The sequence below is a fragment of the Squalius cephalus genome (genome assembly GCF_949319135.1).
Source record: "Squalius cephalus genome assembly, chromosome: 12".
In the NCBI taxonomy this organism is placed as follows: domain Eukaryota; kingdom Metazoa; phylum Chordata; class Actinopteri; order Cypriniformes; family Leuciscidae; genus Squalius; species Squalius cephalus.
In genome coordinates, this window is record NC_137133.1 from 21016781 (window position 1) to 21029829 (window position 13049).

The window sequence follows — 13049 nt, forward strand, 5'->3', positions numbered from 1 at the left end:
TTCGAGTGTGTAGCTCTGAAATGTATTTTTGAAGAATGCTTCTCCCAATGGAATCGCATTCTGAGTCCTCTCAGAGACATTCCAGGACCTAAAACTAACGTGCCTGTTTTCCCCTGTGGTGTGCTTCAAAGAGATGAACCAAGAGATAAGGACTTTTCTCCTGCTACGTGACATCAACGCACACACATACACAAACTTTGAACATTAAACTTAGAATATGAGCATGTAATATTTCATATACTCCTGTGTGTTTCCTAGATTATATTCACTTTGTTTATGACGTTTATTTGAAGGAACAAACTTTAAATGTGTATTAATCAAACTTTAAAATGTTTGTAAGATGCATACCGTATGTAACTTTGTGTTCCTATAATCTCCAAATGACGTGTTTCATATTCTCTCAATCTAACGGAGTTGAAACTGCAGTAATTTGTATCATTTGACACATTTCATATGTCTTGAGCAAATCTTCTCAAATTCAATCTCACTCATGACTCAGTCCGGTGGGCGTTGCCTACAGGACAAAGAAGTTTCTTCCCGCTCTGAAATCTCTGAAGGTGATTGGTTCACGTACGCGGAATAGGCGTGAACCCATCTTCTCCATAAGAGACTGACACCGAAGTCTCTCGACGAACACTTTTACGAGAACCTTTTCGGTGAGAGGTTTTCTGGGTCCATGGCTCCTTCGGGAGCTTTCCTCCGTTTCTCTTTTATTTTTCTTTAAGTCTTTTCTTTATTTTCGACCACGGACTCTCCGCTGGCAACTTCACCTCAAAGAAAAAGACTCTTTTTGAAATGCCCGCGACCGCGCTCCTCTTCCTTAAGGACGTGCACGAGCACTTGTTCGGTGAGAGGGCTTCAAGATCCATGGCTCCCTTTTAGGGAGCGTTCTCCGTTTTCTCTTTTATTTTCTTTAAGTCTTTTCTTTATTTTCATCTTCGGACTCTCCCTACGTTCAGCGAAGCGAACTTCAGCAACTTCAACTCAAAGAAAAAGACTCTTTTGAAATCCCCGCGACTGCGCTCGCACCGGAAGACACGGGAGAACAAGCACGCCTTCACTCAGAACGACACGCGTGCTTTCTTGCTTCAACACCACAGACCACCAGGGACGGATTATGGCGATGATGTGCCCTGGGCACGGATGTCTCAAAGGCCCCCTTCACCAAATTTTTCGACAACAGTATTGCACCTGTATGCCCCATCATACAGGATTAACAATGACACTAATACGCAGGGAGAGAATGCACACAATATTCTGTACTTTCACTCCACAAATTGGTTTATCAACATACTTTACAACATACTGTACAACCTACTCTATCAAAAAGCTTCTGACCTCTCCAAATCATATCACAGGAGAAAAGTCCATGAATAATTTACATTTACATTTCTACATTTAGCATCGTTCACCAAAGGCATTTAGCTTAGAACAAAAAAGTTGGTTTAACTTTACCTTAGCTGAGGGGGTATCTTTCTCAATTTCCTCAGAGAAAACGCTTCCACAATCATCAAAATCCAGTTCCCTCACAAGATCACTTTCAATGGCCAATTTTGCTTCTTACTTTGTTTTTTACTCTTGCCATGAGAGAAAATGAACGTTCTCCTTCACAGTTGCTACTGGCAGGGTGAGGAAAAGCTTTAGGGCAACATACACATGGGGAAAACCGAAGGCAGTCCATAATCAATAATTGTTTATTTTTGATGGTGATCTGTCCGGCTCCATTGAAATGAAAGATCTGAACTGAATCAGCTCATCAGTTAAGTCATCAGGGTAAGCAGCAGAAAGGTTATGGACTCCTGTAATTATGTTGCTGTCAGATTCTGAGTCTGGCACGAATAGAACACCAAAGAGACTATCCATGTGTTTATAAGCATCCATTCTGTGATCAAGGCAGTTGACAAGATTGTCAATGGCAGCATTAAATGAGTCCACTTGAAATTTACGGCTTCCACTAAGGCCTGCATCACCATCTGTGGTCTCGTCAGCAAAAGTTTTTCTTTTCTTGATGCGTTGTACTTCATGCTTATAAGACTGACATACACCTGTCACACTTAAAGCACTCCTCTCAAAGTGTTCAAATAGTTCTTGCTGAGCTGATACAAACTCACGCAATGATTCAAGCAGTCGCATCGCTGTTCGAAGGTCCATATAATTTTTTTGTAGACATAAACTGGTCACGTTGAATCGTTCGAGTATAGTATTCCAGAACTGCGCCATGAATGCAGTTTCCAGTTTGTCCATCTTTGCGCACAGTCCCAATGCTTTGTTGCGTGTGTCCCTTTTTTCGTTCTCATCTGCAGCTATACTGTAGGCATCTCTTATATTACTAGCATTTTGCCAGAGAGCTTTGGCTGAATCAGCCCTACAGCTCCACCGAGTATTAGACAAATGCTTAAGTGTTAAGTTTGTCTTTTCGAACACTTTTGCCCATCGGCGAGTAGATGCAGAACAAAATAAATACAACGACTGTAGCAGACTAAAGTACTGTTCGACATCTGGACTGCTGTGTATACTGTTTACACCTACTAAATTCAATGAGTGAGCAGCATAAGCTTTGTAATGGATCAATGGATTTATCTGTTTTAAGTGAGCCTGCAGTCCATTGTATCTGCCCGACATATTATCGCATTATCGTACGCTTGGCCTCTACAGTTTAATATGTCCAAGCCAAGGTTGTTTACCATTTTAATGACGTAATCACACAAACTCTCACCTGTGTGACATGAAATGGGCTCAAAAGCAATGAATCGTTCTAGTACATTCCCTTTCTCATTGACGAATCTGAATGTTAACTGGTCTGTGTGGGACAAATCTGGTGTTGAATCAGCGATGACTGAAAAATATTTGGCATCCTTTAATTCATTCGCGATTACTTGTTTAGTTTTTTCTCCTAAGACATCAATAAACTCCTCACATATACTTGATGACAAATAAGATACAATTCCCCTTCCTTTTTGGCCGCGTGTTTTAATATGCTCCGATAGAAAGGGGTCAAAATGAGATATCAGCTCAAAAAGTCCTAGATAGTTTCCTCTCTCCTGCAATTTGTTTGACCAGAGTCCATCGCCTGAGTGTTTTTAGATCTATTCAGGACATATGACCTGGGCTCCGTTCTGGGTGCTTCCAATCACTGAATCCATCTGTAAAGGCGAGTCTTTTGGACAAGAAAAGTTTGCACGAATAGCAGAACACCTGTCCCGTTGATGGAGAGTATAAAAGCCACTCTCGTGACACAATCTGGCCATTTGGTAAGTGAGTGTGTAATAAATCATTGGTAAGGGAGCGAGTCTTGCCACCCAGACCGCTATCCCTTACGGAAGAAGTTTATTTTGAGCTTCGGTTATTGAAAGCGGCAGCCCCTCTGTTAATAAGAATACTTCTCACCGAATCCCTTTTTATATCTCCCCACAATGTTGGGTCGTTGTTTGTCTCCGAAAACAGGTGGTCATCATCTGTCTTACTCTTAGTGTGATCCTGACATTGTGATGGTGACGGTGGCTGTGGCGGCGCCGGCGGGTTGTAGTAATCCCAGGCCGGCCAGTATCACTGCTATCACGGTTAGTTGTGCTAGCGCCATCTTCACTTGAAGCAGCAGAAACGTTGTTGTTAGCATCAGCAGTGTTTGCATTTTTAAAAAAGCTGGAGATTGTTGGTAGCTTTTGTAGCAATTGAGCTTCTCTTGCTTCTTTGTCCTTTTTTTGCTTTCTTTTCATTGATCCACTTGGTTGTGGTTTTGAACTCATTTTTGTTTTGTTTTTAGAGTGACCGTCTTCTACGCGTGACTTTATATTACGCAATGATTTTCACTCGCCTCTAGATGTCCCTCTCAACAGCGCAGCATTACATTAAAATTATATATTTGATTTATTTACCAGTTAATACTTTGCAACTGCAAAAAATAATCACATTATTCCACAATATTCAACACAATTTTACTGAAAATAAAATAAAAATAATTATTATTATCTGAAAAGAAAATACACAGTAAATTTGACGGGGCCCCCTGCTGGCCCAGTGCCCTGGGCAAGTGCCCAGTAGGCCCGTGCGTTAATCCGTGCCTGCAGACCACATGCAAGTACCGAAATCTAAATGCTGTTTAAGGTTGTATATCCCCTTGTTTCAAGGTGATTTGATTTCTTGTTGTCTCTTTCAAAAGGTTACTGTCTGTGATTTAGTCTACTGTGATCATTTCAGATGATCTGTTGCTTTCACTTTCGCTCGCTCATCCTCTCCATCTCTCTCATTTTCCGATCTCTCTCTAGTATTTTGTATTCCTTAGTTCGATGTATTAGTCCAATTATAAAAAAAAACAAAAAAAACATTATGTGCTTGATTGTTTCTGTCTAAAAAAAAACAAAACATTATGTGCTTGATTGTTTCTGTCTAAAATGCTCACATTATTGAAGTCAATGAAATGCTGATCTTAGCTACATGCTTTATCTTGTTACGATTGAAGTAACCTAAATTTTATAAGGACAGGAGAATAGTTTCAATGGCCAGGAACTATTTTTCTTGAGTTTATAAGAAGTGATAACTTTACTGAGAAGTTGATAAGTTGATCTTACAGCCGCGTTTGCTGGACAAACAGATTGTTTGATAGCTAAATTAATTCCATTAAAGTTATCTCATAAACTCGATCTGAGATTAGACTGTTGATATATTAATGACGAACCATAACCCGTTGTGGTAGTCATTCATATACGATCGATCTGTTTTCAGCTTCGATAAATAATGTAACTGTAATATGCAAAATATTAATCATATTCATGATTAATTATTAAAATTCCCTATAGATCATTTGAGCTAATGTTAATGATATAATGTAAATGTGCTACCCAGTGCGGTTACAATGTCCAAAAAAAACGAGCATTATATCAAAACAACAGTCTACAAAAACAACAACATATGACTGGAACTCTCTTCCAGCGCCTACAGCACAAACCCCAAGATAAAGCTACAAGGGGACGTGGTGTAAACTGAACAAGAGGCTTTTTTTTTTCTCACATCCTTTAGACATTGACATATACAGTATATATATATATATTTTTTTTTTTTGGAGCTTAAAAAGTAACTGTAAAAAGAGTGTAAAGAGAGCAAAGTTTTAAAAATCTAAATTGGCAACAAATTCTCAGTAAAAAGAAGTCGGTAATGTAGCACTTTTATCCACAAAAGTAATCTATTCTAAATTGCATCTTCATTGTAAACTTCTCTGTATTAAGAGCTGTTATTAGGGTTGATTCCAAATCCTTTTCACAGCAGATGAAAATGTGTCCTCTCAAAGACTTCAATAAAAAGTCATCTAGCAGCATAAATGTGTGGATGTTTTTATTATTACTTAGGAGAATCTGCTCAGTAGAATATTACAGTGCAGAATTGTTATTATTTTGTCACAAACTTAAAATTGGATAACGGACACTTTCACATTAAAGTCACAAGAGGCTGGCTCTTATTTTTTTGCCTCTGGTCATGTTATACTCAGTAGTCTAAAAGTCTGAGACAACACTGGAAATCTGATGTTTCTTTCATTTAAACCTGGAAATGAACAAAAAGCTTTCAGGTTCTGAAACTTTTAGATCAACTAAAAGTTATGTTGTAGAATGATGATATAATATTTTAGACTCTGCACTTGAATCACTTTTCTTCCCAGACCCTACTGTATATCTATTCAGAAATGGCAGTTTGGCTCCTTGTCTGATTAATAGCAGTCATGGAAGTCCCTAGAAACTTGTATTTCTCAGCACCAAAGGGCTGAGACAGATATATAGACATGTGGGTGTTGAGAGACCAAGAATACTTGCATAATACAGACCAGTGGAAGAACTCAGAATGCCCCCTCAATCTGACACTGCCTCCACACTGGACTATATTGATGTTTCTATTCTGAACCTCCTGCCTGCCTGTATCCTTTAGTACATAATTGTGTCAGAACACTTTAACTCACATACATACACACAAATGTACGTATCTATTTCTATAACTGTATTTATTACACTTCTCTAGAATACTTGATTTCGTATGGTTAGCAGCATTCTGTGGTCAAATGTCAATTTTTATTCGCACACCAAATGTCTCCGCTGTATCATCATATATTACAGTCAGCCGCCTTCTTTTGGCTGAGCTTATTTTGTCAAACTTGATAGCCTGTTTTTGTTTTGAACAGGTATCATCTCTGTGAACAGCCGTCGGACTCCATTCACCGCCAGCGGAGAGAATGAGATTCTGGACCTCGAGGGTGACCTATATCTCGGAGGACTCCCGGACAACCGCGCTGGCCTGATTCTCCCCACCGAACTGTGGACCGCCATGCTGAACTATGGCTTTGTGGGCTGCATCCGTGATCTCTTCATAGATGGACGCAGTAAAGACATTCGTCAGATCGCCGAGGCCCAGAACGGAGTCGGAATCAAGTCGTCCTGCAGCAAAGTAACAGGCAAACAGTGTGACAGCAACCCCTGCAAAAACAACGGCATCTGCAAAGAGGGCTGGAATCGCTTCATCTGTGACTGCACCGGGACGGGATACTGGGAGCGAACCTGTGAGAGAGGTGAGTCATGTCATTGTTCGAGAGCAGGGTAGTCTTGCGTAGCCTGACTTCTTGCCTGCAATTTGGCTTTGGCGGCCCATGGGCTCACCCTCAGAGGCTGAGACTAAGAGTAGGGTTACACAATTGAAATAGTCTGGTTCAGTGTTCGCTGTAAGCTGATCCTGCAGCACACTATCAAAGTTCCTCTGAAATCCTCCACCTCCTCCAGCTCCACCTGCCTAGATCTGTTATTGGATTAATGTGTGACTATTCATGAAGCAGAATATCTTGCATGCTCACAGCAATGTGTCTGTGTATTTATTGGATTTAAATCTAATACTATTCCACCCAGACCAAACACATTAACATACATTAACATTGACATTCATTCGGTAACATTAGGCAGTTTTGATTTATATGCTGTTTAATGTTCGCGTTATTTTACATTTACAATCTTCTATCACTTGTTTCAGCTTCTTCTTCACCTGTGTTTTGATCGAGAGATTCTGTACTATTTCAAGATGTGTAATAGCGCCCTCTACCGTATAACAGTGAAAACATTGATAGCCGGAAAATTCAGTCAATGGCGGGGAATGAGTAAAGCAAATTTGAAGTAAATTCCTAAGTGCACTACCAGTGGACTAGCCTGCAAAAATTCAGATACTCATATCTGACATATCTGTTTTCTTACAAAGTTTGTAAGACATACTGTCTTACAAACTTTGTAAGAAAACAGATATGTCAGATATGAGTATCTGAATTTTTGCAGGTTTTTACAACTATGTGAAAAATATAAACTTTGAAGAATTTTTACAGCTATGTGAAAAAAAGTATTTAATTGGTTACTCAATCAAAAGAGTAAAAACAACTACAAGCCAAGTATACTTAGAATACTTAATTATACTTTTAAGTATATCTTGATCAAAATATTGAGTTCAAATATAGGCCAAATATACTTAGACTTTTGTGTCAGTATAAGTCAAGTATACTTAAACCCAATTTTAAGTATATTTCTGAGAAGTACATAAAGTATATTTCTGAGAAGTACATAAAAATTAGACTGAAAATATACTTTCTCATGTTTTAGTTTAAAAGAAGTATACTAATATCACACTTGAATAAACTTTTTTATAAGGGAATAAAACTAAAAAAAAGCTGACAGTGTGCATTTGTATCGTGCTTGTGTAAACCATAATTAAACAATTTAATTTAAAAAGAAAATGGCAAAGGAACTTACTGTAGACCTGTATGATTGCTCTGTGAATGCCATCTTCTGGCGAGACACAGGAATTCATTCAGTGTAACCCTCATAGTGCATTACAGAGATTCTTTAGCCATTGAGTGTACACTGGTTGTATACTCATTATCGCAATGCATCATGGGGTTGAAGGAATGCACTCGATAATGTCCACCATGGTTGTGGACACTACTACAAATGGCTCTCTCCTCAAATGGTGCACTATATAAGGGTATTGGGGGGTGATTTCGGACACAGCCTCTGATTAATGATGTAACTTTTGGTGGTTATGTTAGAACTTGGAAATATTCGTTATTTTATATGTAAAATAAAAATATTTGTGCAGTGACCCCAAAACAATTTTGCAGGCGCAGGCTGCAGTAAAAAAAAAGTCTTAGTAACAAAATTTAAAAGCAAGTGGCATTTATTTTAAAGAATATAGCACAAGATCACTTTTCAAGCTAAATATTTTTTTTAGAAAGATTATAGCTCATTCTATAATTGGGTGTACATTTCACATAAAAAGTACAAAAACAATATGCTTTCTCAATAAAAACGGCCACAAAGGACAGAACTCTGTTTTTTTTTTGTTTTTTTTATCTGAAATCTGCCATAATTTTGGTAATTTAAAGAGATTTTATGCAAAATCCAACCGGTGTGCATATAAAATAGACAGAAGCAGCATTCTAGTTATTTAAAATGTAAAATAATAATAATAATTCACAAGTATCATAGTTAACTGGACACATTAACTATTGCACACATTGTTAACTCATGCACTTGACACTCAGTCAGTCTCCTCTGGCACATGGAAGGTTGAATTAATATTTATAAAAAAAAAAAAAAAACTATGGCAAACAATTTATTATCATCTGTGGACACAGTCACACAGTACACACAGTAGGGTCATAACAAAGGGCTGGGCGATATATCGATATAAAAAATACATCGATATATTTTTAAATGCGATATGAAATTAGACCATATCGCATATCGATATAGTTCAAATTTGCGCTCTGCTCCCCGCGCCTCCGCTCCTCCTTTTCCACTCTGCGTGCGTGTTTAGAGCATGTTATGAGAGGCGAATCATGACTACTTCAGAAAACCCAGCACAATAGGAACTACCAGGCAGTGACACGCTGAAATAAAGTCTTTCACCTCAGAAAAACAGACTTTCTTGTCCTGTCAGCCGTTATCCTGTGCTCGGAGCGCACACTCAATTGCACGTGCAAATGCGGCGGCGCGCGCTGTGTATCGCCTCACTGATAAAGTGCAAAAGAAACTACGAGCATGCAACGCCGTTACGTTGTAAATTACACGAAATAAAAGTAATGCAGGTATGATTTTCATTCTATTCACCAGGAGCAGTTTCCATGTTTCATTAACAGTTCTTGTTAGTAGGCCTATTATGTATTCACCATGGTAACTGTCATTTCCATATTAACCCCAAAATGCCACTATTTTTCTTTGTGTTATTTTTTATATTTTTAAATGATTGTAGTGGCTCATACCAACATTGCATTAACAAAAACTAGTTTGGGACTGCTATTTAATAGCTTTAGCATAGGCCTAATGTTTATTTATTAGTACTAGTCTTTACTATTAGTCATATTCTTACAATTCATGTTAAGTAAAGGGGAAAAGTGTATATATATATGTGTGTGTGTGTATATATATATAGGCAAATTATAACATGTTTACACAATTTTTTTTATATATATTCAATGTAAACTTTGATAATCATAATTAATAAATCGCAAATAACAATTACAAGGGAATAATCGGCAATTATGATTTTTTGTCATAATCGTGCAGCCCTAAGGTGAAGAAACCTGTTTATTATTTATTCATTTGATTTTGCAACTGTTCACTGTTCACTTCAAATAGCTGGTTTCAATAAAACTACTTTTAACATGTCATATTTGGCTGGCCAACCAAATGTTATTATTTCTTAATCAGGATTTGAATGTACAGTTGAATTGAAATCATAGAAATATTGCTAACCATAACAATGTACCCAACAAATTACACTCATTGACAATAGGTTAATGTTGAAAAAATATTGAAATGAATGAGAAGACTTTAACAATCATGTCTACAAAATGTCTAACATAACATCACATGATGCTGGCCTCATGGTATTGTGATAAACCATTTTTAGATGCAATGGGTTGTTCGTTTATTATAGTTGACAGAACCTTTGCAGACATAAGAAAAAGAAAATATAAAACCTCTGTTTACTTGAAAGGAACTAAATTCATGCAATCAGTAAAAATCGGACGAAACAAATCTCTAAAATTATTTTGTCTTTAATGCAGTGTTAAAGGAGAACTCCGGTCAATTTTAACATTGAGCAAATTTTTTTGTCAATTTGGAGTGCTGTCAGTACAGAGAACAACGACAAAAATCGGTGTTGCCTACACCGTGTTATCCTCTTTTTAAAATTTGCACCCTGTTGACTTCAATGGGGCAAGTTTTAAACCTGCTTTTAGCCTCTTAACATCCTTGATGTGTCATTACAAGTGCCCAGCCATGTGAGTGATTCCTTCACAGTGAACATGGGTGAATCTGACTGCAGCAGATGTGAAAGATATTAATATTAATATCTTTAACACGGTGTAGGCAACACCGATTTTTGTCGTTGTTCTCTGTACTGACAGCACTCCAAATGTACAAAAAAATTAGCTCAATGTTAAAATTGACCGGAGTTCTCCTTTAAGGGTGACATAATAGCACAAATGCCTTTATGATACATTTTACATTTACATTTACATTTAGTCATTTAGCAGACGCTTTTATCCAAAGCGACTTACAAAGTAGGACTAGATTAAGCGAGTCATCATGAAGAGGCAAAAAACAAAAAGCAGCGCAAGAAGTGCTCAAGATACAACGTTCAGGCATTATTCAGAGTAGCATAAGCCCGATAAGTGAGGTTTAGAGGGAAAGGGGAGGTGTTTTTTTTTTATTTATTTTTTTTTTTTTTTATGAGGTTAAGTGCTCCCGGAAGAGATGGGTTTTCAGATGTTTTTTGAAGGTTGTCAGGGATTCTGCATTCCGGATGAGGGTGGGGAGAGCGTTCCACCAGCATGGAACTGTGAATGAGAATGTTCTGGAAAGTGATTTTGTGGCTTTCTGGGATGGAACCACGAGATGTCGCTCGTTGGCCGATCGTAGGCTTCTGGCAGGGATGTAGACTCGTAGGAGTGAGTGAAAGTAGGAGGGAGCTGAGCCTGTGATAGATCTGTAAGCAAGCGTCAATGCCTTGAACTTGATGCGAGCAGCGAGAGGTAGCCAGTGCAGTGAGCTGAACAGAGGAGTGACGTGGGCCCTCTTTGGCTCGTTGATTTTGTTTTTAAGACTGCAGACCAACCTTTCTTTTACTATTATTTTTCTTTATTTAAGCCCAGTCAGACACCCCCAACCACCTGTAATTCATAAACCTTGCTTGCCAGTATATATACTGTCTCATTTTTCAAAAACATAGTTGCCTAAATACAAAGCACAGAGTTAAACCGAAGTTCTTTAGAACAAATAAGGCTTAATCTCACTGAGTTCAGCTTCTTCTACACAACAAGCTTTTGGATTTTATATCAGAAATGACAGCTGAGAGAATCCATGAGCCTTCGGCTGTACTGACACTGAGTGGACAGCAGTTTCTGCTTTACAGCTGAGGAGATTGTATAGTTTTTGTGTAACATTTCTCTGGAGTTTTAATAGGATTTCTCTTTCACTTCTACAGACTGTCTTTCTGCGCTCTTCGCTCAGGAGCATCCGAAAGTTAAATTGAACAAGGCTTGGAGCAAGAAAATGTTCCCATGGTGTTCAGAATTAGGAGCAAACTCACATTAAGTTTTTATGACAGTTTGTAGATAGCTGCTCCTCAGGCTATTTGGGGATGCAATCTTTACACAGCATGGGTGGATTGCCTCTTTTTTTATTATTCTACAAAGAATTTTCAAGTGTTAGCAGATGGTTCTGGCTCAGTTGTGGAAACCACAGAAACCACAATTTTTTTATTTATTTTTTTTATTCAGGCAATGTAATAAATATAATATAATATAATTTAATATATAATTTAATAATATAAATATATAAACATATATTTTTGTATATAATAATTTTATAAAATATATTTTTTCTTGTTGTTGTTGTTTTCACCTATGGGCACTTTTGGTTCATTGGATGTTTAGAAAATAAACGCATGTATACATTTTTACACCCACACAATAGTTTCATTTGTTCACTGACAATGATACTGTACATCACCGAAGAATTCTGTAATTGTCATTTTTCTAAACCACAATGAATACCACATCTTCTTTGTCCTGCATATACTATTTTCATAGCTAGCATTTTATTTATCCTAAATACATAAAACTAAATTATAAAAATAACAATAATTGTAACGGTTACGGTTGCTGCAATGAGCACGTAGCCTTGAATATTTCCTTCAAAAATATGTGAAAATCATCCTGCGTACTCATTCAGATAAATCAATATATTGATTTAAAATTTGTAAGACATGTTTTGTGTAAGAAAGCTGTATGTGAGGAGGCGTGAATCATCATGAATATTGATGTTTCACACCTGAAAAACACAAATCAGGTGGGACTGTGAGAGAACTATAAACAAAGAATGAGTAGAGATTTAAAAAAGAATGGCTTTTTGATTGTTTGGATTATAATCATAATCAACATAATCCAAAGATACACAACAAAGGACAAAAAAGCACATTATTGAACTGATGTTCATGTACATGTACAGAGACTCATGTGAATGCTGAAGTCAGCAGGACTCATCAGTGGCATCTGGTCCCTGTAAAAGAAAAAAACATGAACATGCTGATATCAAGAGAAACTATAGGGCTGCACGATTTTGGGAATACATTTTAGATTTTTCTGGTTAAAATTGTGATTTAAAAATTACTATATATATATATATATATATATATATATATATATATATATATATATATATATACAGTGCTATGCATAAGTTTAGACACCCATGCTAAAGTTTACTAAAAAGAGGAATAAAAAATCATCTTTTGGAAATTTAACTTAATGCCTTAACCCTCTGAGGTCGGCAAACGCGCCCGCGCGTTTTGCTGGATTTTCTTCACATTGTAGAACTATAAACTTAAATTACTCCGTCATTTATGGTCATACAGAAAAAAGAAATATAAAAAAAGAATCTGTGATATTTCTACTTTTGTATGTGTCCACTTACAATCAAATCAAAACATTGTGCTTTTGTAAAATAAAGAAAATAAACAGGGTGTGCGTT

At 37.2% G+C, this 13049-nt stretch overlaps 1 protein-coding gene across 16 annotated transcripts in view; it reads left to right on the forward strand.

Moving 5' to 3' along the window:
* Positions 1-13049, forward strand: part of nrxn3b (neurexin 3b) — an 812755-nt gene that overhangs the window by 254423 nt on the left and 545283 nt on the right. For all 16 annotated transcript variants that reach the window (XM_079888939.1, XM_079888942.1, XM_079888947.1 and 13 more), the window contains one exon: positions 6164-6547. In XM_079888939.1, the coding sequence (XP_079745065.1) occupies positions 6164-6547 (384 nt within the window). The remainder of the gene's footprint in view (positions 1-6163; positions 6548-13049) is intronic.